At 39.1% G+C, this 27,443-nt stretch overlaps 2 protein-coding genes across 6 annotated transcripts in view; one reads left to right on the top strand and one right to left on the bottom strand.

The window, feature by feature from the left end:
- The window catches only part of SERAC1 (serine active site containing 1), a 28,312-nt gene extending 5,699 nt beyond the window's left edge, over positions 1-22,613 (top strand). For all 3 annotated transcript variants that reach the window (XM_081314555.1, XM_081314554.1, XM_081314556.1), the window contains 14 exons: positions 761-897; positions 1,846-1,935; positions 2,968-3,099; positions 3,796-3,917; positions 6,101-6,229; positions 6,928-7,041; positions 7,911-8,073; positions 8,745-8,895; positions 11,440-11,587; positions 12,842-12,942; positions 14,475-14,572; positions 17,074-17,256; positions 19,455-19,598; positions 21,417-22,613. In XM_081314555.1, the coding sequence (XP_081170681.1) occupies positions 761-897; positions 1,846-1,935; positions 2,968-3,099; positions 3,796-3,917; positions 6,101-6,229; positions 6,928-7,041; positions 7,911-8,073; positions 8,745-8,895; positions 11,440-11,587; positions 12,842-12,942; positions 14,475-14,572; positions 17,074-17,256; positions 19,455-19,598; positions 21,417-21,556 (1,852 nt within the window). In that variant the 3' untranslated portion in view covers positions 21,557-22,613. The remainder of the gene's footprint in view (positions 1-760; positions 898-1,845; positions 1,936-2,967; positions 3,100-3,795; positions 3,918-6,100; positions 6,230-6,927; positions 7,042-7,910; positions 8,074-8,744; positions 8,896-11,439; positions 11,588-12,841; positions 12,943-14,474; positions 14,573-17,073; positions 17,257-19,454; positions 19,599-21,416) is intronic.
- Positions 22,614-22,844: 231 nt separating this feature from the next.
- SYNJ2 (synaptojanin 2) overlaps positions 22,845-27,443 on the bottom strand; it is a 59,440-nt gene continuing 54,841 nt past the window's right edge. For all 3 annotated transcript variants that reach the window (XM_081314551.1, XM_081314552.1, XM_081314553.1), the window contains one exon: positions 22,845-26,888. In XM_081314551.1, coding sequence (XP_081170677.1) covers positions 26,133-26,888 — 756 coding nt within the window. In that variant the 3' untranslated portion in view covers positions 22,845-26,132. The remainder of the gene's footprint in view (positions 26,889-27,443) is intronic.

Genomic DNA, 27,443 nt, shown 5'->3' with positions numbered 1-27,443 from the left:
GATAATTGAGTGGCTTGCGCTGATCTGAAATACTCTTTCCTTGCTACTTTCTAGTATCAGGATATGATTAGGGGACAGGCCATGGCTAGATGGTAGCAAGGAAAGTCTATCCCACAACCATATCCCGATTTGCCTAGTTTGGATATCAAGAGGAATCAAAAGAGTTCTGCTTATGAGAGAGGGAGAGAGAAGAGAGAGGCCAAAAGGAAGCAAATGGACATTTCTTCTTCATGCTCTCTGAGCTTAGCTGTTTTCTTACAGATGTTTCATTACATCAGTGCTAGAAGGGGGTAGGGTTTGCTCTCACTTTTATATACTCATTTTATAATATGTAAAATATATAATATATAAAATGAGAGCAAACTCTGCTCTCTTCTTAACACTGATGATGTTACCTGGTAATGAAGCATCTGCAAGAAAACAAACCAAGCTCAGAGACCACCCAGGATCCCTCATTTCAACCCTGAGCTACAAATATTCTCCTCCTTTGGAACATTTCTTTTTGTTTGTTAGACTGATATGTTCATCAGGAATTCAGGATGGCATATGTAGAGGTCCACATTTTCCCCACCAAGGGGGGGGGGAGGAACACTAATTCTTCAGCTGATAAAATTATGGAACAAGAATTTCCAGCTTGGATCAGAAGTTAAAATTTTTAGAAAACTGTACGTAGAGATGGGTTCGTTTCCTACGTAACTGCAGTCAGGTTTAAACTTGTACTTTAATGCTTACATTGATATCTGTCTTCTGCTTTTTTAAGTGGTTGTGTATTTGCTACTTACGAAGTTTTGACTTTAAGAAAATTATTCAGTTTTGATACCCAAGTGGTACAACAAGAAAAACTGAAATCCTACATCTACTTACAAACAGTTTCTTTAGATCAAAGTGACTATCAAGGTAAGAAAAACTAGGTTATTGTTGAAACTAGAAGGAATTAGAAGCACAGTTTGAATGTAAGAAATACTAAATAAGAATTGGAACAATGATATATTCATCCTGATGTTTAAGGAAGAACATTACACTATGGAGATTATGGAAGAAATTTACTCATATTCCCTTCTATTTTCTCTTCCCCCCCCCTCATAATATTTTTCTCATTTTTTTTATATTCTCTTCTATTGGAAATTTACTCGGCTGGGACCAGGATGTTTTCTATATTCTTTTTAAATCCAGTTGAATAATCATTTTTTCTCTCCTTTTTGTGTCTATTGTTAAGAAATTGTATTACTAGAGTATGGCTATCCCTATCATAAACTTGATTTGGTGATATCTCTCCTGTTCCCACAAATAGCCCATTCTAAATGATCCTCAGACATTTCTGAGAGCAGGTCAACCCTTAATCCCTAGTTGGTGATCAGTATTTATTTTGGTATCAGTACCATTCCTGTTTGGCTAGTAGTGCACTTTTTCCCAATCAGGGCCTCAAGGTTTTATTTGGAAGGTGAGGCTACAGTATTAGGAAAGATGCAAGTGACCTTCTCTTTCTGCTGAATCTAACAGGAATTTATATATGGAGAGAGCCAGGGAGATGGCCTTGAAGCAAATATTCAGGAACTTATATAGTATATACCAACTTATATACCTACCTGGGTAGGAAGATAGTACAGTATTCAGAAGAGACTTAGGCTGACTCTTCCCTGATTGACTGGTCGTAAAAGGGTGGGAGGAGAAACCAAAAGCAAAGTTGCAAAGTTGATTGCTATGGCTTACCTCACTAAAATGTAGTTCATGTTCTTCCTGTAGAATTGGTTTCCTGCACCGTAGTCCTACGTGTGGGACTGACAATGTATATTATTTGACAATATATATTATTTGACCAAAATGAACTCTCTGTTGCTTTTGTAGGAATCATATATCAAGTGAGAAAGAAGCTTCACCGAGCAGCCAAAAAAATTGTAGAAATGCATGCTCGAATTTTCCAGAAGCCCTTTGATGGTAGGTTTGGAATGTCGTTGTCGACTCGCTGTAATCTAAACTGTTACTTTTTTAAAAAAAGCAGAAACTTTGTACCTTTAATAGTTCATAACCATGCAGAAACTAAACAGATGCAGATTTTTCCATTCCCTCCACCCATTGCTGTTTCTGCATATTGGAAAATCAATAAATTTCTGCCTGTCATGTACATAACTAAAATGCAAAGTGCCATGATCTGGCTAAGAAGCCAGATTTGTTACCTGGAACAGTGACTAAATGTTTGGAATTGGTTCTGAATATGCTAGTTACACTTAAGTGCTTTATTATTCTTAAGCCAATTGCTGTTTTATAAATAAAATATTGTGCAAGCGTTTATTCAGAGATTTAGGCTTAAAATCAGTGCAATAGTAGGAGCCAATTATTCAGTGAAATAATGTGCTTCACTGGATGCATTCAAGCAGAGACTTGATTGCCATCTGGCAGGAAAGATTTAGTTTGGATTCCTGCATTGAAGAAGTGTTAACTTACTCTGGAATGCACAGTGTTCTCATTGGGATGCAAAAATGACTTTTGGATACTTAAATGTAGTTCCATATATATTCTTGCTTTACAATCTTTGTGTAGAGTCAAGTCCTAATCATTGGTTATGGCCGCTAAACTCCAGTTTCCAGATTCAAAGCACACTAATTGAATGGTCATTCGTTTATATTAAGAAAAAATCTCCTTCAAATCAAACTTGATACTGATGTACAGTTTTCTTGACAACTTTACCAAAGTTGCTTACCATTTCCTTATTCTTGGAGAGTTTTTGTAACCCAGTCTTGACGATAGCTCTAGTGTTCTCTGGAGGTCTGTCATCCCAAGAATTTACCTGCTTAGCTTTTTGGATTAGACAAGATAAGTTTGGTATTGTCATCTGAATGTGGATCCAGGAAATAGTATGCTTTAAAATGTTACTCTAAAAATACTATCTTTAGTTACAGTACTGCTGATAATACGAAGATGGGAATAAAGTGACTATAATAATCTTGTCCTATTTTATGTTTGGTAAAGAACGCTTCAGTACACTTGATGCAGAAGAGCGTGATTATGCCTTGTGGCTGCTTGTGAAAAGAAGTCAATCAAATGACAAAATGGTCCGATTACAAGCTGTGCAGGAATTGGCCGCCAATCGTTACTGGCATGGTAATGGTATCTATTAAGATAGCTACAGAGTTCTTGCTGTCGGCTATTATCTCTTACATAGCACCATGGAAAGGAGAGGCAACTGATAGCAGCACAATATATCAGAAAGTTTTCTTATACGAGTTCCACAGACTTAACAGGAACGGTACAAGAACCCATTCATTTTACTTGGAAATTGTATTGGAGAACCTTTCACTGATTAGGACCCTCAGGGTTTTTGTTTCTTTGCTGAATTTCAATTACGATACGGGCTAGTGCTTGATACTCACAATTATTTGGAAATAGCAGAATCCTTTCAGTTCTGACCTGTACTTCAGCAAGAACCAGTGGGTGGATGTTTTACAGTGAGAAATCAGACTTCCTATTGGAAACCTGTGCTTTAAGAATGCTACTGCAATTCAAAGGAGTCTGAAATTAAACTGGCAACTTTTGTCTTACAATACAAACTGCAGGTGTTACAGTTTTATTAACAGTGTTACAACTGAAAACCCCCCCACACACACCCACTGTCTTTGTTCTTCAAAATTGGGAATTTGTTTATATCTGCCATCCCTAGGTATGTAGTCCTTTCCAAACAGGTAGCTTATCCTCAATTGTGTTTATAATTGCAAAGATGTGTTGCTTGTTTATATAGTTTTTATTAAAAATATATTTCAGATTAGTGAAAATTCTAACTTTATATTTGTTTTAGTACAGATTATCAATACAGGACTGTTGCCCAAACAAGCGACCAGAGAACTGCCATTGCTTTAGCTCGGAGTAAAGATGTTGATCTGCGATTTTTCCTGCCGCCTCATCTTTTACTGAAACCAAAAGATGTATGTATAATAAGATCTGAACGACCTTTATTGCGGGTGCTTCTGTTATGTAGGTACTTGAAAATTAATACTTGGGAATTAACCAAGGTAGCATAATGCAGTTGCCAGAAGGCATCCATATGGACAGGCATACTTTTAAAATCCTTTTTTTTTAATTCAACCTTTCCCAATCAAATCTTAAGATTTGCCTGACTGAAAGGAGTCCTGAGGGAAATTGGCCTCAGGAGGGAGAAAGGCAAGAAAGATCCAGAGGCACAATAACCCAGAGGCCTCTCTTCTGATTTGGGCTTCTCTGCTCTGTATCTCTGATCAATCTCTGAATGCCAGTCCCCGAGACTGTTAGGTTGTTTTACGTAAGTATATCAGTCTACGAGTAATCGGAGTGCCCTCTAGGTGCCATGAAATCATTTCATAGTGTTGTGATCCAGTGTCAGCCTGTGCTCCCAGCAGCTGAGTCCGATGAATCTGAGGAGGAGGAGGAGGGGTTTGGAGAGCCTTTGGTGTCGGAGGGAGGTTTTGATGCACTGAAGGACTCTCAGCCTGGCCCCTCCAGTCATGTTCCTCATGAGGCCCAGCTGTGTGAGCATGAGGTGTTGAATTTAGATGAGTCACAGCTGAATCTGTTCAGAGATGCTAGAAGCAGAAGGCAATCCAGCAGAGCAGAGCGGAGAAAATCAATGAGGCAACTCAGTGAGAGGAGGAGAAGGCAGTGAGAAGCCACGCCTTGGGACTGATAATAAAAGGGGAAGGTGTGGGCGGGGCTGGTGGCTGAAGGCATCCATTTGAAGACATTCTGAGAGAGTCCTGGTCTGTTCTTTTTACTTCTGTTTAACTCTTGTTTGATATTTTGATTCATCTATTGCTTTTTTTTGAACTGTAAATAAATTTGGGTTGGGTTTTTCCAGCCTATTGACTGTAAAAAGGAAAAAGGGGTTGTCCCTGATACACAGACAGGGCCAGTCGTAGGCTGGAACAGAACACATAGGATGTTGATAACTCCTGTCAGAAGTAAAGGATAAATGTCAAGCCAACCTCTAGCCCCCAAAGAGCCACATGTTCAGGAAAGCAGTTGGTGTTTGGGTTTTTTCCCCCCACCAGTAGCCCATGCTGGGTGGGAGGGGAAACAACATAAGACATCCAATAGTTGCTGTCTTGAAACTAACCTGCCCTAGTTTATTTCAGGACAGCGACCCTGCCTGGCCTCCTTGGTGATGTGCGAAAGAGATATATTATGGGAGCAGTGCAACTTATAGTATGCCACTATAGTTTCCTCCAGATTCAAGAATGGGTGGAAAGCTCATGAATATGGCTGTGAGGAAGAGCCCAGAGGTGTCACTGGAAGGGGAGGAGTGCACCAGAGGCAACACAATACAAGTCATGATCTTAAAACCCCAGACTTCACCTCGTGGAGTGTAAGAATGGGAATTGCAGTGGGAGGACTCAGGACTATTGTCTTTCCCATCCATAGGAGTAGAAGAGATCAATATTTGGAGGAATTAAAGACTGAGAGGCAAGCTCTACCATTCACGTTCTGAAAACCCTCTACAGTCTGTGCCACACTTTGGATTTAATTCAGAGGAGGTGCTCTGGAACAACTGGAAATATAAACCCAGTTCATGTCTGTGATTGCAGCTGCTTTCCAAAATACTTATTTTTGAGAAAGAGAGAGAGAAATAGTTAGCTAGGTGCTTGTTAGGAGTTACTTTATGTCGGTACTATACAGTGGCGTAGCGTGGGTTGTCAGCACCCGGGGCAAGGCAAGTAATTTGCACCCCCCCCTCCACAGTGGGCGGCGACCCGGCGGCTCGGATCGGATTCGCACAGCCAGCACTGCAGTGAGAGAGAGTGAGTGAGCCAGGCAGGGGCAGAGAGCTGCGAGTACAAGCGCGCCCCCCCAGATGTTGTGCCCGGTGCGGCCGGCCCCCCCTGCACCCCCCACGCTACGCCACTGGTACTATATCCTCTGGTTTCTGCCCTGCCATCGTAGGCGTGCTTCCCTAATTAGATTATTCTTGAAGGAATATGGTTTCAGTAGAAAAGGATTGCATCCCTAATCTGGAACTTTATAGACTAAAATTCCTGCTGCTTTATACCATAAAAACATTTACAAATCCTAGTTTTTTGATGTGAATCATTCATCAACAAGGTACAGTAACAGAAGTGTTGGTAATTTCATATTTCAGACTTGTTGCTTAGAAGATGAACTTCGACTGCTTCTGGCATCTTTACCTCAAACAGATCTCGATCAATGTGTACAGTATTTTACTTCTTTAGCTTTAAGAGAAAGCAGCCAGACCATCGCTGCCCAAAAGGTATATTCTCAAAACTTAAAGAGTTCAACATCCTAGTCAACTGGGTACTTAGAATTGGTGTTCTGTTTGTGTGTTTCCTCCTTAATGTATTGTATTTCTGGTTCCCATTTTACTTCGCATTTTTACAGTGTCTTAACTTTGTACGCCATGTTGGGTCTTTTGATTTGTTGGCCTATGAAGCCAGAGATAAATCTATTAAATCCACAATATAAAAAGTGACATAGTCTGTGAGTAAATTTGAAGTTATTTTGTCTTGCCAATAAGTTTCTAATTTAGAGGGCTGGTCTGAACCAGCAGAAATGAGAAGATGGTAATAAATATTTGCTTCCAGCTGATTACATATTTCAGTTATATCAGGGGTCTTCACACTTGGCCCTTTTATGACTTGTGGACTTTAACTCCCAGAATTCCTCAGCCAGGCATGCCTGGCTGAGGAATTCTGGGAAAGTCCACAAGTCATAAAAGGGCCAAGTTTGAAGACCCCTGAGTTATATCAGTTCCTTGAGCTTCCAATTCTTACTGGAAGTGGTCTCTTGTTTCCTTTGACCCATTAGATTACGCTGTACTCTTTATGCTTAATTTTTTTTAAAGATGGAAAACTCTACACATTGTTGCATAAATGTTGTCGTAAAACAAACTTAACGTTGTTCATTCTGTTGTTCTGAAATTAATTTCCAACGTGGTTTTTTTTCTTCCAGGGAGGCTTGTGGTGTTTTGGAGGTAATGGGCTTCCATACTGTGAAAGTCTCAGTACCATACCTGCAAAGACAGTGGAACTCTTTTGTTTGCAAGCTTTGGTGGAACATTCCAAGGTAATGTAGCAGAGGCACCAATCTGGGCCTGGAGCCCTCTTTGGATCTCAGTAGCGCAAACAAGCTAACAATATAAGCAGGCATATACATAGAATGAAGGCTATTGCTAAGCACATTGGTTTGTGCTTAAATTGTAAGCCGCCCTGAGTCTTCGGAGAAGGGCGGGATATAAATGGGATTAAAATAAAAATAAAATAAAAAATATAGACCAGGGGTAGGCAACCTTGGCTCTTTTATGACTCGTGGACTTCAACTCCCAGAATTCCTGAGTCAGCTATGCTGACTCAGGAATTCTGGGAGTTGAAGTCCACAAGTCATAAAAGAGCCAAGGTTGCCTACCCCTGATATAGACGTAGAGTTAGAAAACGATTCCTATGTTTCATGGTAAAAGGATATGATTTTCATTTTAAAATAGATGAAAGAAATATTTTCCTGTTAAATGAACGGTCCTTTTAATCAAACCAATTAATTCCAATTATATTCTGGGTTCTGCCTGTACCCACACTTGCCGCTACTTTGTAAACTGTTGAACTCAGCCATTTGTAGGCCTCTCAGACCCAAGGTAAAGACATAAATAGAAAATACCTGCTCAAGCCTTGTTACAAACCCAAGATAGATTGTAAAACATGTGTAAGTACTATTCTACTTAGTCATGTTATGAGGAAATAGGACTGTACTGCCTATGCTTAATTAATGTACACAGTGTAGGCATTCTCAAGTCATTTTTAATTTTCTTTTGGTGTCTGGGTAATAAATAGTCAACCTTCCCTCCCCCCGCCCCCGTAACTCTCTGTGCATGATATAATTTTATACTTGATTTGCACACTGTTAAAGTACAGCTAATTACTGCAATTTCTCTATCACTTCAGATTCCTAGCCACTGTAATAAAATTGAAGCAAACAAGGGACTTCAACTCTTACAAAAACTGTATCACCTCCATAGAGATTCTCACAAGATACAAAGAAGTATCGTTCACATAATTGGAAATATGGCACTAGAGGAACGTCTTCATGCATCGATAATACGTGCAGGTAGTAGCAAATGCATTTGTTGTTAATTGAAAATATTTATTAAAAGGTTTTGTCTTGTGATGTTTCCTTGCAAGAGTCATAGGGTTTAGGAAATCAATACTTTATAGTTGGGATTTAATTATTTAATATTCCAGGCAATTTCATATAATTTGTCAAATATATTTTCTCATTGGCTGAGCATAGCGTGGGTGTATAATTGAATTTATCTTTGGAGTAAAGGAATTGATCAGAAATTTCTTATATGTCTGCAGTTTGCGAAGCAGTGCATTTTTCTATAAAAGGGAAAGAATTAATGGATAAACTAGATGAATCACTAAAAGATTTTCCTGACAGGATGGCAGTTTCTTTCTGGAGGGTTTGAGCAGACAGTATGCATTTTACCTATAGGGTGGCATGGTCTGTCTGTCTCTCTTGATATTGCTGCATGAATTATTGGTTATAATCAGTCTTACACCATATTCTCAAACATGAACAGGAGAAATTAAATGTTTAGACTTCCAGTTGCTAACAAATAATAATTTTGCAGAGAATTGCCAGAAAAAATGTGGTGAAAAACAGTCAATGTATATAGTACTTTCCTACATATTTATTACTTCCTAAATATACCCTTGTTTTATAAAACATATGAGTAGGTAATAATGATACAAATGTTTTATTTAATTCAATGCTAGGATGGGTTTCTGTACTAGCAGCTATGATGAAGTCTCCACGCGTCATGGAGTCCTCTCATGCTGCAAGAGCCTTGGCTAATCTGGATAGGGAAGTGCTGCAAGAAAAGTATCCAGATGGTGTATACATTTTACACCCACAATATCGAACCAAGTAAGCAATCTCTTGTCTTCTTTACGTTAAGCCTGTTTTGTAATTCAGGTTTATTTCTAACCATAGTTTTAGCATGATTTAATCTGCTGATATAGCCAGTCCTTTGCAGTGGAGTTGATTCACACATCCAGTTGTAAAAAAAATGGACCAATGAATCATCGGACGTTGCTGTAACCATATATTCAACAGTTTGGCCCTGAGGAATTGTTTGTGCAGGGATAGGTTTTTCTTTTCTGTGTTTCCCCTTCCTGTATTCTGAATGGAAGGAAAAAAAATTCAGGAAACTGTCATAAACTGAGTCAGATTTTCAATATTGCCTGGCTGCATAGACAGCGGATGTTTTCAACCTTAGCTGGCTCTTGGTATGCACAGCATGGATCAAATTATTTATTTATTTATTTATTTATTTATTTATTTATTTATTTATTTATTTATTTGATTTATATACCGCCCTTCTCCCGAAGGACTCAGGGCGGTGTACAGGGCAACAAAAATAAGAATACAGGATACAAGATTTAAAGTTAAATGATTGTGCCCAATGTAGTAGGTTAGTTAAAATAATGTTAAAACCCAAACCCATCAGGCCAGGCCGGCTTGTTCGAATAGATGAGTTTTTAGATCACGCCGGAAGGAGCGAAGGTCGGGGGCCATCCGGAGTTCAGCTGGCAAGCGGTTCCAAAGGATTGGTGCACCCACCGAGAATGCTCTCCCCCTGGGGGCCACCAGCCGACATTCTTTGACCGGTGGTACCCTGAGGAGGCCCTCTCTGTGGGAACGTACAGGACGGAGGGAGGTTGACGCCGGCAGTAGGTGCTCCCGTAGGTAATCCGGACCCATGCCATGTAGGGCTTTGTATGTCATCAGCAGCACCTTGAATTTCACCCGGAAGGCAACTGGAAGCCAATGCAGCTCACGGAGGAGAGGTGTAATATGGGAGTATCGGGAGACCCCCAAAAGAACTCGTGCAGCTGCATTCTGTACCAGCTGAAGCTTCTGAGTGGATCTCAAGGGCAGCCCCATGTAAAGAGCATTGCAGTAGTCTAGACGAGAGGTTACAAGGGCATGAGTGACTGTACACAAGGCATCCAGGTCAAGATAGGGTCGCAACTGGCGCACCAGACGAACCTTTAAAAGCAGGATACAATCTTTTGCATTAATCTCAGTAGCCTTATAAATTATAAATATACTACGAGTAGTTCTTGTTTAGTGACTGTCTTGTTTAGCAAATGTTCGCAATTATACATGGATGAAAAAGTAACTTTACACCCGATCCTCACATTTGACGACTTTCACAGATCTGTAAAGCAATATCATAAGCACAGACGTGGTTTCACTTAGCAACGGTTTGTCTTCGTGACAGAGTTGCCAGTTCTAATTGTGGTTTCTAAATGAGCACTACCTATAATATTGTGCACTGCCTTAGGATGGTAACACTGTACATTATGCATAATGCTTAAGCCTTCGAGACAGTAGTATGTTGTGAGTGACCTAGGCTACACAATCTTGTGGCAGTTAAGCCTTTGAAAATTAGTAACTGAGAAAAGGGAAAGATGCAAATTTGCCTAAGGTTAACATCTTGCTAAGGGGCACAAAATAGTTTCAGACAATAGATAGTAATGTTGTGATTCAGGGTCAGCCTGTGGGTTCGGCAGTTGGGTCGGATGACTCAGAGGAGGAGGAGGGGGGTGTTGAAGACCTTGCTGAGGGGGTTGAAGATCTTGCTGATGAGAGCCCTCAGCCAGGCCCCTCCCGCTGTGTGAGCCTGACAGCGTGGATGAAGATGACCCACAGCTGGCCCTGTTCAAGGACGCCCGACGCAGGAGGCAGTCAATTAGGAGTAAACAGAGGAAGGCAATGGGGCTTCTCGGAAGGAGGCAGAGAGAAGCCACGCCCTGAACTCTATATAAGGGGAATGTGTGGGGAGGGCTGGTTTGCTGAAGGCAACCGCTTGGATAGTTCGTGTTTCTTAAAGCTCCTGTTTCTTGGTTCGTGTCTTGTTTGTTTTTGTAGCTATAAATTTGGCAGGCGTAATTCCAGCCTCTTGCCGTTTGTAAAGGGGTTGTCCCTGCCTTTTCTGCAGGGCCGGTAGCAGGCTGGTACAGAACAAGTAAGAAGTCCAGAGTTCAATTGGCTAAGGGAGCCTGCAGAAAAAGCTTGCAAAAAGCAGAGGACAAAATAAAGTAAAACTGAGGTTTTGGAAGGAACTTTCTAATAGATCATTAGATCATTAGAGAGAATGATGTCATCAGTACTGGGTGTGTGTGAGGAGTTATAAGCCAACATTTGGTTCCTCACTCTGGTTTGGAATTTAACTTAGAATACTTCCATCAGTTTTGATCTCTACCATTACTAATAATTTAAGTAGAGATGGGATAGGAATTATTGTATTCATTTGAGAGAGAATCCTTTGCCTCGATTACTGTTTTTCAACCTTGGCAGCTTTAAGATGCGTGGACTACAATTCCAGGAATTCCCAACCAGCATGTTGGCCCCTAGAATGATGCTCTTGTTAATAATAGATTTTTCTTTATGACTTCTCTCCAGTACCAGTGAGCCCATTAAAGCCGATGTCCTTTTCGTTCACGGCCTTTTGGGAGCAGCATTTAAAACATGGAGACAACAGGATCTTGAGCACTCTACAGATGAGAAAGACGTGGATGCAGAAGACGACTACAGCGAATGTTGGCCAAAAGTAAGAATCATTAACTACATCTCTTGGATTGTACGAACCAGGACTGTCAGGATTGCTGTTGCTAAGCAGCAAGGTCCCATGACATCACCTTTTATGACTGCATAGTGTAGCAATGGGCAGTCCTGGTCACCAGTTGCTGTTAACACCCCAGGACTACCTAGATTATGTATGGGTAATCTATGGTTAAATTCACAGTCTAAGACTGGAAGAAACTTAATAACTCAAGTCCTAACCAAGAACCTAAGGATTATTAAAATTGCATATAAGCCTATAGGCCAGGGGTGTCAAACTGCTGGCCCGCGGGCTGGATGCGTCATGCCGAAACCACGCTCACCCCAGCTCCGAGAATGGGGAAAAAGTTGCGATACATCGCAACACGTCATGTGACGTGGCGAGTTTGACACCCCTGCTATAGGTAGTTTCAAGCAGGGTGAGTATATTTTTGTGAAGTTAGGGTATTCAGGTTTCATAGATTCAATATTGCCAAATATCGAGAAAGTCCTTTAGGTATATTGCTCTGAGGGCTCCAATTATGATTGCTTTAACAATACATTTCTTTTTCCATAAGCGTTCAACTTCAGTTAGTAAGTCCCAGTATTTCATACTTCTTTTCCAGTTGTTCCTCTTCAGTTCCTCTACATTATGCTCTGTTCCGCATAAATAACAGAGAGTAGCATTCGTGTGAACATCTATTTATTCAGAGGCACCTATGTAATCACCAGCACAACAGACTTATTTGCTTCTGTACATGTACATCAAGATTCTCTCCTGATGAAGCAATTTCTTTTTTCCTTTTACTATACCTGTACCTAGAGAAGGTATCACTTCCTTGATTTCTGCTTTATGCTTAGACGTGTAGCAAGTCATAAGTGACAGCTTGGTCTTTTCTAAAATGTTCTGAAGGCTGCTAACATACCCAAATGCAGAGGCTTTGATTAATTGGTAGAGATCAACCAATCAGAATGATAGTAACATTAATGTCCTAGAAGAATCAAATGAAAACTTTGGCCCTATATTTATGGATTTAAGGCACAAGAGTTGTTTATAAGACTAATGCTAGGTTGCTGAAATTAAGCCAATAGAACCTGCTAGCAAATCATTTCAGATGATATGCCCTGCAATCATAGTTTATTCTTCTGATTCACTCGTCTCGCTTGAAAGTATGTTGCTGATCCTCATTGCATAACCTGAAGCCTCAACACTTATCTGAATGCAATTGTTTTCTGTCTTGTTTTTCTTGTATTCTAAATTCAGACTTGGTTAGCATCTGACTGCCCATCGCTTAGAATTATTTCTGTGGAATATGATACCCACCTTAGTGACTGGAGAACAAAATGTCCCGTAGAGAGCTACAGGTAAAGAACGGGGGAGCAGAAACTTGAAACTCTGTTACGTTTCTGTACACATCATTTCGTATACTTTAGAAGTGAATATATTGCTTATATATTCACATTATGATCTTAATATTCAACACTAATAATACTACATTTATGTATGTTGATATGTTTTGAACAGTCTAAATTCATACCTGCATTTGATTAAAATAACAGATTGATCCTATTCTGTAAACTCTAAAAGAGCCTTGCCAGAATTGATCAAGATCAGTCTTAAAATATTTTACCTGGGTTCAGTTATTGAATTAATCTATGGTTTGTTGAACAAAATGTAACCTGATTTAACAATGTTGAATAAACTTTGGCAGAATTCATATAATCCGGTCAAACCATTTTCAATATACTCCTAATGCAACCATACATAGATAGTAGTTGCTCCCTGAAGAATATGTGGGGAAACTTGATATTCCCGCAACAGTGATTTTGTCCCAGTTAATGTGATTATGTGCTGCCAAATTTGTTCCCTCCTCTCCAAAAGGAGATTTGATTTGGATAATACTGCAGCTGCTTAATTTAGTATTTGGAATAGAAATTCTTTGATATCCATAGTAATCTAAAGAGATGTTAAATAGCTGTGTACAGATACTTAATCTAAAGCAGGGGTGTCAAACTGCCGGCCCACGGGCTAGTTTCATCATATGGAAGACACGCCCACCCCATTGCCGGCAATGGCAAAACAGTCCTGATACATCTCACGACGTCACGTGACGTCACGAGTTTGACATGTCTGATCTAAAGTATTAAATAATTACTTCCCATGTTTGTGACATAGTTTTAAACATTGTTTTACATATCATTGATCTGATTATTTGGATGCTAACCACTGTTTTAAGCAAGATTTGATTAAAAAAATATTTTGTACAGCCAGAATCTACAAGATCGTGGAATCTCTCAAGTTTTTTTTTAATATTCTTGCATAACATTTCATCAGATCTTGACATTCCCACCCCGAATCTGACTAATTTTGCTTAAACCTGATGATATTTAGTGATTCCATAGTAATTGTTTATGTTTTTAATTAAATTATAAAATATCTGTTTGGAAGCTCAAGTATGCTGTAGTGCCACTAGGCAATGAGTTGTTGACACCTAATTTTTGTGGGGATAGTAGTAGAAGAAAGAGCACTTCCTGAATTTGGTAAGTTTAAGATCTGTGGACTTCAACTCCCAGAATTCCCAAATAGTCTGGCCATTGTTAGGTATTTTAGAACTTGAACACAGTCTTAAAGTTGCTAAGGTTGGGAAACACTATTCTAAAGGTTTTGGTAATGTGGCATACTGATCCACTTGTAAGAAAAGTTTCAGAATTGCTGCCCTAAAACATTCCAACATTTTGAAACAAGTGGATGCTATGGGGAAAAATAACTTACTCTATGGAACACAAGCTGAGTTTAAGGAAATTTGAGTAAAGCTGTCAAGAAATAATACAATTCTTTGGGATATGCTGCCTTCCTATATTTGCCCCTCATGCTTTCTTTGCTGTCTCATCTGCAGAGAATCTCTTGCATATCGAAGTACTGAGCTTCTAAAGAAACTAAGAGCTGCTGGCATTGGAGACAGGCCTCTCATATGGCTGTCACATAGCATGGGCGGTAAATTCATTGTATTCTGTATCAACATTTAAATGAATTATTTCAAGCTTGTTAGTCCTGTAAATATAGTACATTGGTTTCATTTGAAGGCAGTGTTCATAGGATTGTAGTACATAGAAAGTAATCCCTAATACGTGGATTTATAATAACGGTGGTGCATAGTATATGTGTTTAGATGTGGTGCATTTTCAGCCACTAGCGCATTTTCAATGTGCTATTTGTGGATTTTCAGTAGTTCCCTCCTGAAAATTCTGATTTTCTAGATGCCACTCTTGTGAGAAAACAGAAAACAGTCTTAAAAACCTTATGTGGATGACTAGTTACAGACCTTCTTCACCATTGTTGCTCTCTGCCTCTTTAGCATGTTTGTATTCAAACTTTAATGAGCCCAACTTCCTTTAATTTTTGGCACTCTTTTATTTCCTAACTGCACTGCTAACACAACCTAGACCCTTCATGTGTTCCAATACACCTTGTTGGTAGATTTCCTTTGCAAGCATAACAGGATGGTAAGCATCTCTTTGATTACTCATCTCCTCTAAGCCCTTTCTTCTAGTTTCCAAAGGGTCTGCTGAAATTTGGGGGGGCTGGGGGCATAATGAAAGCGATGATGAATTAATGTGTCCTTGGGCTCTATTGTTTACTGGGAAACAATATCTAGAAACTAGGCTCCTCCTTGACCATTTAATAAACCAATGAATAAAATAATAATTTGTTTACCTCTCTATAACCTCTGCTTGTTCCCACATCCATTCCATTGGAAATTGAGACAACTTTTAGTAGTGGCTTTTCCCCACTAATTCTTTCAGTGTATTTGTTTGTACTCTTCTGAGTCTTGACATTTCAAGTTCTGGGCCTTGACGCTATCTTTTGGCACAGGACGCATCCACCCTATATCTGTCAAAACATGAGATCACCCTCTAGCAAACTCTTGTTCTTCCTATAAGCCACAACCTCTGAAAAATGAATGGAGAAGCTAAGATTTCACATGCACTGACTTGGAATAGTTCTACCTAAAATGGCATATTATCTCCACAGTGCCAGTTGGCTTTCTCAGTGTGACCTAAAGTGCCTCCATCCCCCTCAGTCTGTTTCTGCACTTTTGTATCTGCTTGTCTGAAGGGCAAGCAGAGAGATTCACGAAGTTATATTATTTTTAAATGTGACTGCTTACATTGACTTCCAGGAGACACGGTGTGACCCATTTCATTTTACTGGGACTCATTTAGGGAGCCAGATTTTATTCTATGGCATTCAGAACCCTCTCTACAAGGAATTGAAGTCTTCGACCTTTGCACTTTAGAAGACTATAAGCTTGTAAGCCGCCCTGAGTCTTCGGAGAAGGGCGGGATATAAATGGAATTAATATAAATATAAATATAAATATAAATATATATATATATACTGTATATAACAGTGCATTCGTTTTAGAGTTACCCTAAAATATTAAGATCCTAGTTCCTGGCATTCCGCAGTTTACAGGAAGGGATATATAGAAGTCATCACAATTGTACACATAGTCCATCTTCCCTTAAGAAGATGGAAATACATCATGTGCCAGAGATATTATATCAACTTTGCATGGCACGGAATTTGGTTATTTGCAGGACCTTCTCTCTTTAAAAATATCCACCCATTCCACTAGATCAGATAGGGTTGGGCACACTCTGCATCCCTTCTCTGAAATCTTGCCATCTTGTGGGACCTCAGAGGCACGCCTTTGCCAGGGCTGCCCCTTGCCCTGTGGAATACCCTCCTGCTGGTGTTTCAACAGGCCTTCCACCTTTCTAGCCTTTCAGAAGGCTGTTAAGACTTGGTTTATTTGTTTGTTAAGACTTGGCTTGTTTGTTGGCTTGTTCCCATTTCCTTCAAGGAGCTCCCATTTTACTGAATTGCTGGGATTGTAATAATAGGACGCATGAAAGAAGGGTAGCTGAACCTGCTGTGGGAGACACTTAGGTTGCAGGGTTTTTTTTGTTTTTATTGTTTCACAGTTTTTATTGCTTTTATGATTGTTTTATTTATTAGTTTTAAAGTTGCTCTGACCCGCCCAGAGTTGTTTTAAGATGGGCGGTCATATGAGGCTTCTAAATAACTGTATGGTACTATCAGGGCTTTTTTGGTCATAGAACGCCCAGAACGGAGTTCCGGCACATTTTTTGGATGGAACCTTGTAGGGTAGGCAACGCAGGTTGTATGAAGTGTGTGAGTTCCGGCACATTTTTTTCCCCAGAAAAAAAGCACTGGGTACTATGCATATAACTAAACAGGGCTGATGGTCAATTTGGTATCTCTTGCACTTGGTAGGGGTAGTCTGGGGCTTGTAGAAAGAGGCCTTTTGCAGAGGAGGAAAAATCGACTGACCCTCCTTTTCTGTAAAGAAAGCAAACCAGAAGTTTTTTCTTCAGTCAGCTCTGAGGGAGTGATTTCCTATCTTGTGTCTCTGTAGTAAGCATCACAGCCCTGCATTGATCCCATTTCCTGGCTGCTTTTTTCTTCAGGCCTTCTAGTCAAGAAAATGCTGCTGGATGCTTCCATGGACCCTGAAATGGCTTCCATAGTGGACAGCACCCGGGGAATTGTATTTTATAGTGTTCCTCACCATGGCTCCCGGTTGGCTGAATATTCTGTTAATATCCGATTTCTGCTCTTCCCTTCTGTGGAAGTCAAAGAGCTCAGCAAAGGTTTGTTTCTTTGGGATAATATTTATCTAGTTCTGGAATGTGAGTATATTTAAAACATAGCTTTCTATAACTCTCTGCGTGTGTGCTTGTGTGTGTATAAATATTAACAATATTTAACAAATTAATATTAAATTATTTACACTGATCAAAGGAACACAGCTTCATTATTTTTATTTATTCCTTTGATGGAGCTTAATGGAAATGCAGTTTTCTAGACAATATTTTTGGAAGTGGTTTACCATTGCCTTCTTCCTAGGACTGAGAAGGGGTGAACTTAAGGTCACCGAGCTGGCTTTTGTGCCTAAGCCAGGACACAGCTCAGCTTTGCCTGTTTTTAGTCCAGCATCTTTATCAGTAGAATAAATGGCCAAAAGGATTCAGAACACATTTGTATCAACAAGTGATGAGAAGGAGCTCCAGTGAGAAATGAAAACCCTTCAGTCCTGATCCCAACGAAGTAATCTTCTGTGACTATGTAACATAGCATGACGTCTCTGTCAACAGTCTTGGCAATGGCAGATTTATATAGAAGAAAAGTGTACACTTCACTCAAAAATAAACACGAACCCCTTTATTAGTTCAGCTATCCCAATAAAGGGATTATTATTATTATTATTATTATTATTATTATTATTATTATTATTATTATTATTATTATTATTATTATTATTATTATTATTATTATTATTATGGAAGGGATCTTGGAGGTTATCTAATCCAACCCCCTGCTCAGGCAGGCAACGCTATACCATTTCAGACAAATGGCTGGCCAGTCTCTTCTTAAAAACTTCCAGTGTTGGAGCATTCACCACTTCTGGAGGCAGGTTGTTCCACTGGTTAATTGTTCTAACTGTCAGGAAGTTTCTCCTTAGTTCTAGGTTGCTTCTCTCTTTGGTTAGTTTCCATCCGTTGCTTCTTGTCCTGCTTTCAGGTGCTTTGGAGATGACAGTGCCCAAAGTCTTGTTGCACAGATGTGAAGTAACAGCCAGTTCTGTAATGTGAAGCCTGTAAGAAAGACAGGAGTGAGTGCATGAAGACCAATTTATGTGAAACTGGTTAAAAATTAGGCATCTGAAGACTCCAATTTCTGAAACTGCGTTTTCAAGACAATTTCTACCCTATCTGGCACTTCTCGAGTTTTAATGCAAGAGTCAGAAGCACTTTAGTCTTTTCAATTAAATTTAACGTCTTTACCCATTGGTCATTGTTGCCTCCAGCCACCATTCAGAACCTCTACAGTGTTCCTATAGAAGGAGGGAGGTAGAGTACGACGGACATCCATGATCTGATTCCAGTAGACTCCCAATCTGTTGTTCATGTAAATATAAATGAGGCCAGTATAAAAGCCTCTGACAGAGTCCCTCAGCATCACTTTCAGGACCTGCCAGTTCACATTTGAGATACCCCAATAGTTGCTCCCAGACCACATCAGGAAATGTGTGAAAGAGATGTTAAATAGGAATGCAAACGAGAAATTTAGTTAAGTTCAGACATATCCTCAATTCCAACTTAGCTGAACTGTAATCATTTCATAACGCTTTACCTGTTATTTAAATTTAAATTTAAATTCAAGGCAACTTTGAGCAGCTGTGGTTTTGCGTCACCCGCCGTTGGCTACAGGAAGTTCTGCTCTAGAGCTCCATAATCTACTTCAGGGGTCTTCAAACTTGGCCCTTTTATGACTTGTGGACTTCAGTTCCCAGAATTCCTCAGCCAGGCATGCTGGCTGCTTGTCAAAAGCCAGCTGGGTAGCATCCACATTTTGATCATGTGACCGGGGATGCTGCAGCGGTTTTAAGTGCAAGGACTGGGTGTAAGTCACTTTTCAGTGATGTAACTTTGAATGGTCCCTAAATGAATGGTTTAAGCCAGGGGGCTCCAAACGTGGCAACTTTAAGACTTGTGGACTTCAATTCCCAGAATTCTGGGAGTTGAAGTCCACAAGTCTTAAGTTGCCAAATTTGAAGACCCCTGGTTTAAGTCAAGGGCTACATGTACTTCACCAGAACAAATAGAGGCTTGCTTGCATATACCAGACTGGCACTCAGTCTTTAAAATCAGTGCTCAACAGCAGATGCACCTTTTTGAACTGAAATCCATCTTCCGTATGAAAAACACTACATGCAAATGTGTACCTCGGCCTGAAATCCAATGTCTAAAATAAGAAATCCACACTTCATTTTTCGGTATTTTTCCAGATTCGCCTGCCCTTAAAGCACTGAATGATGACTTCATCTCATTTGCCAAGAATCAGAACTTTCCAGTATTAAGCTTTGCAGAAACTTTGCCAACACGGGTTGGCAGAATGCTGAGTCTGCATGTCGTGCCAGTGGAATCTGCAGGTTTGACATTCCCAGCATTCCCCTTCGGGAATTTATCTGGCTTTACTCATTTATAGCAGGGTTTCTTAACTTGAGGAATTTTAAGACTGTGGACTTCAATTCTCAGAATTCTGGGAGTTGAAGTCCACATGTCTTTAAAGGAAGGCCAAATTAGACATCTTAATGAAAAGTAAATGAGTTAATGTAAAAGTAAAAAAAAAATCAAAGAAATCAATGATTTAACTTCCAGTTGAGGAACACTGGAAGTTACACCTCAAGTCCCAAGGTAACTTGCTATCTCATGTTTTTTTTTCTTTATATGCTCACTGCAGTTGTTTAAATTAGTATGGTTGTTAAGTGAATCTGGCTTCCCCATTGATGGTTGTTGGTCAAAATGTCACAAGAGGTGATCACATCAGCCCAGAACACAGCAACTGTCATAAATATGAGCCAGTTGCCAACTGTCTCATGATCACGTGACCATGAAAAACTTGTCATAATTCACATTTTTCAGTTTCACATTTTTGGTCATTAAATGAATGGTTATAAGTTGAGAACTACCTGTATTTTGTTGTGTAATTGTATGTTTGGCCTGAAAACAAGGTGCAGTTTTTCTTTTAATATGCATTGTGTAGAAAGGGTTTAAAAAATAGTTATTTCAAACCAGTGCACATATTCCCCAAACAGCTAAGACATAAATTACATATGACATCTTGTGAAACAGCTTATGGATTACTGCAACTAAAATAAACTTTAGGTGTTTTTTATACAGTCTAGAACTTGGCTCTTTTTAAAAAAATTTATTAAACAAATTTTAAATAAAAAACAAGAACATTATTACAAAGTACTGAAAAGTGCGTCAAATAGAAAAACACCAAAACATCCTATACACCAAAAAACAAAAACAACAACATTAAACAAGACCGGGGAGTGTAATACTACCCCTAATTTCTTTTTCTCGTGCATCCCAGGCTAAGTAACCTTTAATTACCAAATATTAGAAATCTATAATTGTATATATCTCCAGATTCTATACCTCAAATAATAATACACGATCATCTGGTATTTCCCCCGTTGAGATTAAATATTCTATTTTGTAACCATGAATACCAGGAGTCCCAACTTTTATTAAAAAGTGATTCACTTTTCCCTTTGAGAATATATGTCATTCGATCTGACTCTGCGCATAGTAATACTTTCTCTATTACTTGATAGTCTGTTGGGATTTCCTTCGTCTTCCAATATTGCGCATAAGTCATACGCGCCGCTGTTATAATATGTATTACTAGATACCAAACATTTTTTGGTACTTCTTGTGGCTTCATCCCCAAGAGGAAAATAGCTGGGTCCAATTGAAGATCATATCCTGTTATTTGAAATAACTAATTTTTTATATTGGTCCAGTAACGCCTAACCTTTGGACAAGTCCACCATTGATGGTAGAAAGTGTCCCCTGGCAGAATCACATTTCCAACATTTGTCATTTGCACTGGGAAACATTTTTGAAATTCGTGCGGGAGCTAAGTACCATCTATACAACATTTTGTACATATTTTCTTTAAATGCCGTTGCTAACGTTAATTTTATATTTTTCTTCCAAATTTGTTCCCACTCTTCTAATTCTATAGTGCGACCAATATTTCTCTCCCAGGCAATCATTACGTCATTTATTGTAGAACTTGGTTCAAACATCATCTTTTCTTTGTTATTGATTGTGATTCAGAGATAGGTCAGAAACCTAGAAATCCTAGACAGCAGGGGAAATCCCTTGAATGTAAATATGTGACTTGTGTCTTTTCTGTGATTTTTTAATGCTCTTTGTTTTCATGTCTGTTTCAGATTTAGGCATTGGAGAACTCATTCAGGTAGAAGTTAGCCATCTCAACATTTGTAAACCAAAGAACAAAGACTCTTTCCTGTATCAACACACCTTAAAGTTTATTCAAGATTCTCTAAAAAAGGAGCTGGGAAATCAGTGAACGGCAACACTGTGCCTACTTGTTCTTTTAGTGGAACAGTTCACCAACTTTTCTTTGAATCCGAGCCCTTACTGGCAGGGCAGCTGTTTTATTACAGTCAAGCTGATTTTTAACATTGCCAAATGGCAAACCGTGGGTGTATTTCTGGTGTTGTATATTGTACAAAGCATTTTTGTTCGTTTTGAGTTCCATTTAATGCTCAACAACAAGGAAACAGTTACCTGAGCTCCTAGGTCTTTTCACTGCTTTGTAAACATGTGTTTTACCTAAAAAGATCTTGATTCTCTGCTCAATACAGAAAGCAAGCTGCTATGCCATTAATGATTATCCTATACTACTTTGCCCAGTCACTGACACTAGGTGGGCGGGGACCCTTGACCCTGTATATACCGTGCATACTGGAGAGCAAATGCACTTATGCCATAAATCTACTCTCCCATGCTGATGTACTTATACACCCACATTGCATGATATCAAGTTCTTTATGGTCATTCTGATATTTTAAATATAATAGAAAATATGTGTAATAACAATTGAATCTGCATCCAGCTGTATTTGCAGCTGGATGCAAACGGAAAACAAGGGTATACTGTAAATGTGCTATTGTATAGTGTACAAGCCCCTAACTATTTACTCTAAAAGAACTGGAGCAATTTCTTAATTCCATGACAGATTTTCCTGTGGTCAGCTTATACCAAAATGCCTCATGAAGTAAAAAATATTCAGAATTGTTGCTTGAGTCTGTATAAAAGGCTGGATTAGTCAAGGGAGCACTCACTTGAGATGAATCAGAATTATGCCTTTACCACTTACATTTTTGTAAAACTCAGAAGATAAAATTCAGTCTCAATGTAATCTGAATAGCCTGCCAAATATATATTGCAATACTGAAAATGCGAAACACTCCAGGAGGGTAGAAAGTCTTCCCTTTGGCTGCTGCCATTTAAGTATTTTGAATCTTAAGTAATATAATGTATAAAGTAGTAGTTCAGTTCCAACATGAAACCAAACTATGGCTTCATTTTTTTTTATGTAAATGAAAAAAAGTCTTCCTGAAGATTGCTTGTCCTGTTTTATGTTCCATTTGCTTAATAATATCCCAGTGGTAAAACAGTTGCCATAATTATTTGAGTTGGAAGCCACAACTGATATTGTCAGCTGTTACAAATCATGGTGTGGAGGTTATAGGGAACCTTGGTAAACCTTGGCTATGGTTTAGATAGAATGATAAATTAAGCCACTGTATTTGTCGGCAAAGCAGATTCCTTTTGTAGACAAAGGGGAAATGGTTATCCGTGTCACTTGGCTGCATTTCCTTGTGTCAAAAACATTTGTAACTGTCAGAGCCATCTGAAGTATACATTCCCATTGCCACCCACCTCAGGTAACATATAGTCTAACCTACTGCAATATTTTGTGTGTGTGATTATCAACCAAATACTATTTTGAGTATACTTTTTAGGCAAATCTTGTTTTGTTTTATTTTTTTACTAATGCAACTGATTAAAAAAGGGCATGTCGTAAACAAAAAATAAAGACATGATCATTACATTGCTGCCTACTGTTATAACATTACACTTTTTTTAAAAAAACCACCATAAATTATTTTTCCAGAATAAAACTTTCCAACAAGTTACCTATCACTAGGCAATTTATGCATAACAATATGAATTATTCATGATATCAAATCTATGAATACTGTGTCTAAATAGATACATGACTCAGTACCATCATAAAGCTACTACTGTTGAGTCGACTGACTGATTTGGTCTTGAATTGAAGTAATTGAAACTCAGCTTTGCTTTCCAACATTGCCCGTGACTTTCTATATTTAACCAGTATTTTTTATTAAACATTTTCAGAGGTTATATTTTACTCAGTGGAAGAAATGTTTTTAAAAACTGCTCAGGACTTTATTTATTGCAACATTTGCCTGTTTCATTTTTGCTCAGGGTAAGTGACATAAATTGCAATTGATTGCAGAGTATGTTACCAGAAAGATTCAAGTTTTAATGAGGCATCTCGCTAGGCAGCAAGTTATACAATATAGTGCCAAAAGCCGGATACCACTTCAAGTAGAGCAATAAAAATAACTCTCATTTGCAATTTATAAAGTCACTTAAATTGACTTGCTTTCTAATGCTTTTATTAGCATGTAAATGACCTGCCACAAAGCTGTTAAATTATCTATGTTGCAGAGAATATCGTCGGTAATAGGTGTTCATTTTTCATCTTAACATCCAGCCATAAATAACCAGTGACGCTTGTGGTTTCCTTATTAATGGGGAGGGTTAGAGCAATCTTCCCTAACCAGCTGCCCCACGCCAAAGGCAACAACCAGAGGGAGATCACGGGAGTTACAGGCAACCCATCTAGAGAGCATAAAAGTATGTCTTCTAGTAAGCAATTGTCACTGCTACATACCCCTCTTTTCATTATTTGATTTACTTTTTGAAATGTTGCTTTGTTGTTAGTTGTGAAGTCATGTCCGACCCTTTGCGACCCCATGGACAAAGTTCCTCCAGGCCTTCCTGTCCCCTACCATCTTCTGGAATCCATTTAGGCTCACGCCTACTGCTTCAGTGACTCCATCCAGCCACCTCATTCTCTGTCATCCCCTTCTTCTCTTGCCCTCAATCTTTCCCAGGATTAGGCTCTTCTCCAGTGAGTCCTTCCTTCTCATTAGGTGGCCAAGTATTTGAGTTTCAACTTCAGGATCTGGCCTTCTAAACAGCAGTCAGGGTTGAACTCTTCTAGGACTGACCGGTTTGAACGCCTTGCAGTCCAAGGGTCTTGCAGGAATCTTCTCCAGCAGAAATGTTGCTTAGAATAGCGTAATGGTTGACTTAATGCAGGGGAATGGAAACCACAATATCCTATCTGATCTGGCACTTTATTTTTTTAAGGTTCGTTTAATAAAAACAATAGCATCATGTTAGCTAATTGACCTTTAGCCATGCATAGTATATGTGCCTATATAGGAATAGGCCAAGACTTGTTTTTCATAAACCACATTTTTAATATTAACAATAAAAAAAGCCAAGAATACATGTTTCATTCCTCTCCAGGAAGAAAGGACATCATAAACTTTGTTGCTTCTTCTAAAGCAGGGGTGTCAAACTGACGGCCCACAGGCCGGTTGCATCATGCGGAGGCCGTGCTGACCCCAGCTCCGGCAATGCGAAAAGTCACAATATGTTGCGACAGTAGTGTTCTAAAGCAACATAATTCTTTCTCTATTAAATTACAGATCAGATCCTAGATTTTCATTTCTCACCTGAACTGTAAAGCTAGATCATGCATAATCATGTAAAATGATTATGCATAAAAATATTAGCCTTTCAGTGCACATAGTAATTAGTGTTTTTTTCCCAATAATCCACTGGACATTAGCCTAAGAATACTCGAGATTTAAATACTAAAAATGAGAATATATGTACCTGTGTTATTTCCTACCTATATCATATTTAGGTAGTTTCTTCCATGGAAAATACACTTACTCATATTAATCCATTCATATTAATAAATCAGATCTATCTATATAATAGAAAATTAACAATGGTTTATCCTATGAGGTGATCTGTAAGGGAATAACTCTTGTCTTTACCCCTTCAGGCTCCTATTCAAAACAGGCTAGATCTATAACCACATTACTCAAGAGTACATATTTCCATGTTTCATACAGGCATATCTCTTAATATCCAGAAGAAGGTTTTCTATCACAGATTAAACTTGAATGGGTATTTTGGATATGACCGGCCCCAAGTTTACCACGCCACTTCTAAAACCACCTTGGGCTTCCCTGTATATTATTGATGACAGCTATTACTAGACAGAATCAAATTATCGTTTTTGCTCTTACCAACAGGTCTTTTTGAAATGCAAATTTGTTCCTCCTTTGCATACATTGATAACAAGGATAAAAATAATTTAAGGCTGTGAACCATGGTTCTAAGCATGCAGATGGCTCAAGAATGACAGAGTACCTCTTAGTATATAAAGCAGAATTAACTGTCCCATCTTTTTACAGTAGAAAACTGGGGCAAGCAACCACCTGTTGCATGGAATTCAGAAATGAGCACAGTGTAAGTAAAGAGTAATTGAAGCAGGCCTTGTTATAGCACACATGCATACGATAAATATTTGTTATTGAATTTACTATTAAACTCGAACCAGAAATCACCAAGGAGTGAGGAAAGATGAGTGCTATACCATAAATTGGGGTCCCCAATCCCTGTGCCATGGCCCACTACCAGGCTGTAGCCTATTTAGAACCAGACTGTGTGAGAGGTGGGCCAGCACACATGTGCAGCTCCACTCACGTACGTGGTGAACCAGCACATGTGTGCACAGCTCCATTCACACAAGTGATGGGTCAATGTGCATGGTGAGCCGCCGCTTGTGTGGCCCAGTTCTCCTCTCCCCCAACCCAGCCTCTAAGCTGCAAAGGTTGGCGACCACTGCTTTACATGATTTGCTGAACTTTCTTCCTTCTATAATAAAGTTTAGAAAAGAATGTGCTTTTCTAGGTAAAAAGTACAAAAATAACTTCATAATTTTAAACTGAGATCAGAGCTTAACCCTGAGATATAGTACTACTGTTGCCTTCTTCTCCAAATGTGACCCAATGGCTGAAATCCCTTGGACAGGAGGGTTTCAAATTTTGTGAAGCAGGAGGTGGATTCGCTGGTAATGGCTGAACCACTGGCTGGCAAGCAACAAAGTCTACTTCCAGATCTAACAAATTGGTGTTTTCCATTGGACAATGATTGTCTGAAGCTTGCTGTTGTTGCTGAATCCATAAAGGAGGAGTTGGCTGTTGGTCACCAATTAATTCTAAATCGGTCTGCCTCAAGAGCTTAGCATCATTGTCTTTTGAGCTAATCACCGCTGTCGTAGCAAGCAGCGAGGGTTCACTCAGAGAAGATGGAAATGCATCAGAATCCTGCACTGTGGAAAAGTACGGTGCTGGAAAGTTGTTATTGTTGGAATTGAACGTCAGCCCTTTTAGGAACAGGTTGTTGCTGTTCTGGAGTACTTGCAGGTGAAAATCAGGAGGAGCCGACTTCTTTCTCCTTGGGGGAACTCTTGGCGCCTGAGTCAAATTCAGAGAAGGAATATGAGAACTTTCCTCGAAAAGAGACAAGGTGGTTGGTTGCCTTTCACTGCTGCTGCTCCTCTCAACAGTTTTGCCAGGATGGATTGTCCTTGGTTTAGGAATGGGGACAGTCTTAAGAGAACCACTAACAGTTGCGGTTTCAAGACACGATTCTGGTGACGCAGAGGAGAAGTGACCCAAGGTTTGTTCAAGCTGCTCTTCTGGAGAATGAGGCTGAGAAAAAAGAGATAATTAATTGTTTTTCAACCAACCTCTCATTAGAAACAGCAAGCTGCCCAGAGTTGCCTCTGGACCAGATGGGCAGCACATAAATTTAATAAAGCAAACAAACCTTTTTCTCTTGTTCTCCAGGGTTTATGTGTAATACAAATGCCAGTGCAGTTTGCTGTTCCTATACTATACATCTGAAGAATCTATTTAATATATGTGGTTTGAAATCATAATAGTCCTCTGATGTGTAGCGATAACCTTTGCAGGATTTTTTACCATTTTTAAGCCAAAGGATAGCATGGAGAACAAATAGCTACAAAAAACCTACAATATAGCCTACTGTTTAATGTTACAAAGCAGAATTCCCAGTTAAAAATCTTCCAAATCTTGTTTGGTGGCAGATTAATTTGTCAAATTTTGTTTATGCTTTTTCATCATAATTCTGCACGCAGCATTTGTATCTTATTAGCAGACATTTGGTTTCCTTCAAAACCACTACACGTAAGCAAAACAGAAAACGCAAAGAGTAAGTCAAAGAACTTTTGAAAGTGGGTGAAA

This window comes from Vipera berus (assembly GCF_964194415.1).
Source record: "Vipera berus genome assembly, chromosome: 1".
Lineage (NCBI taxonomy): Eukaryota > Metazoa > Chordata > Lepidosauria > Squamata > Viperidae > Vipera > Vipera berus.
This window is presented reverse-complemented; position numbering and strand designations above follow the sequence as displayed.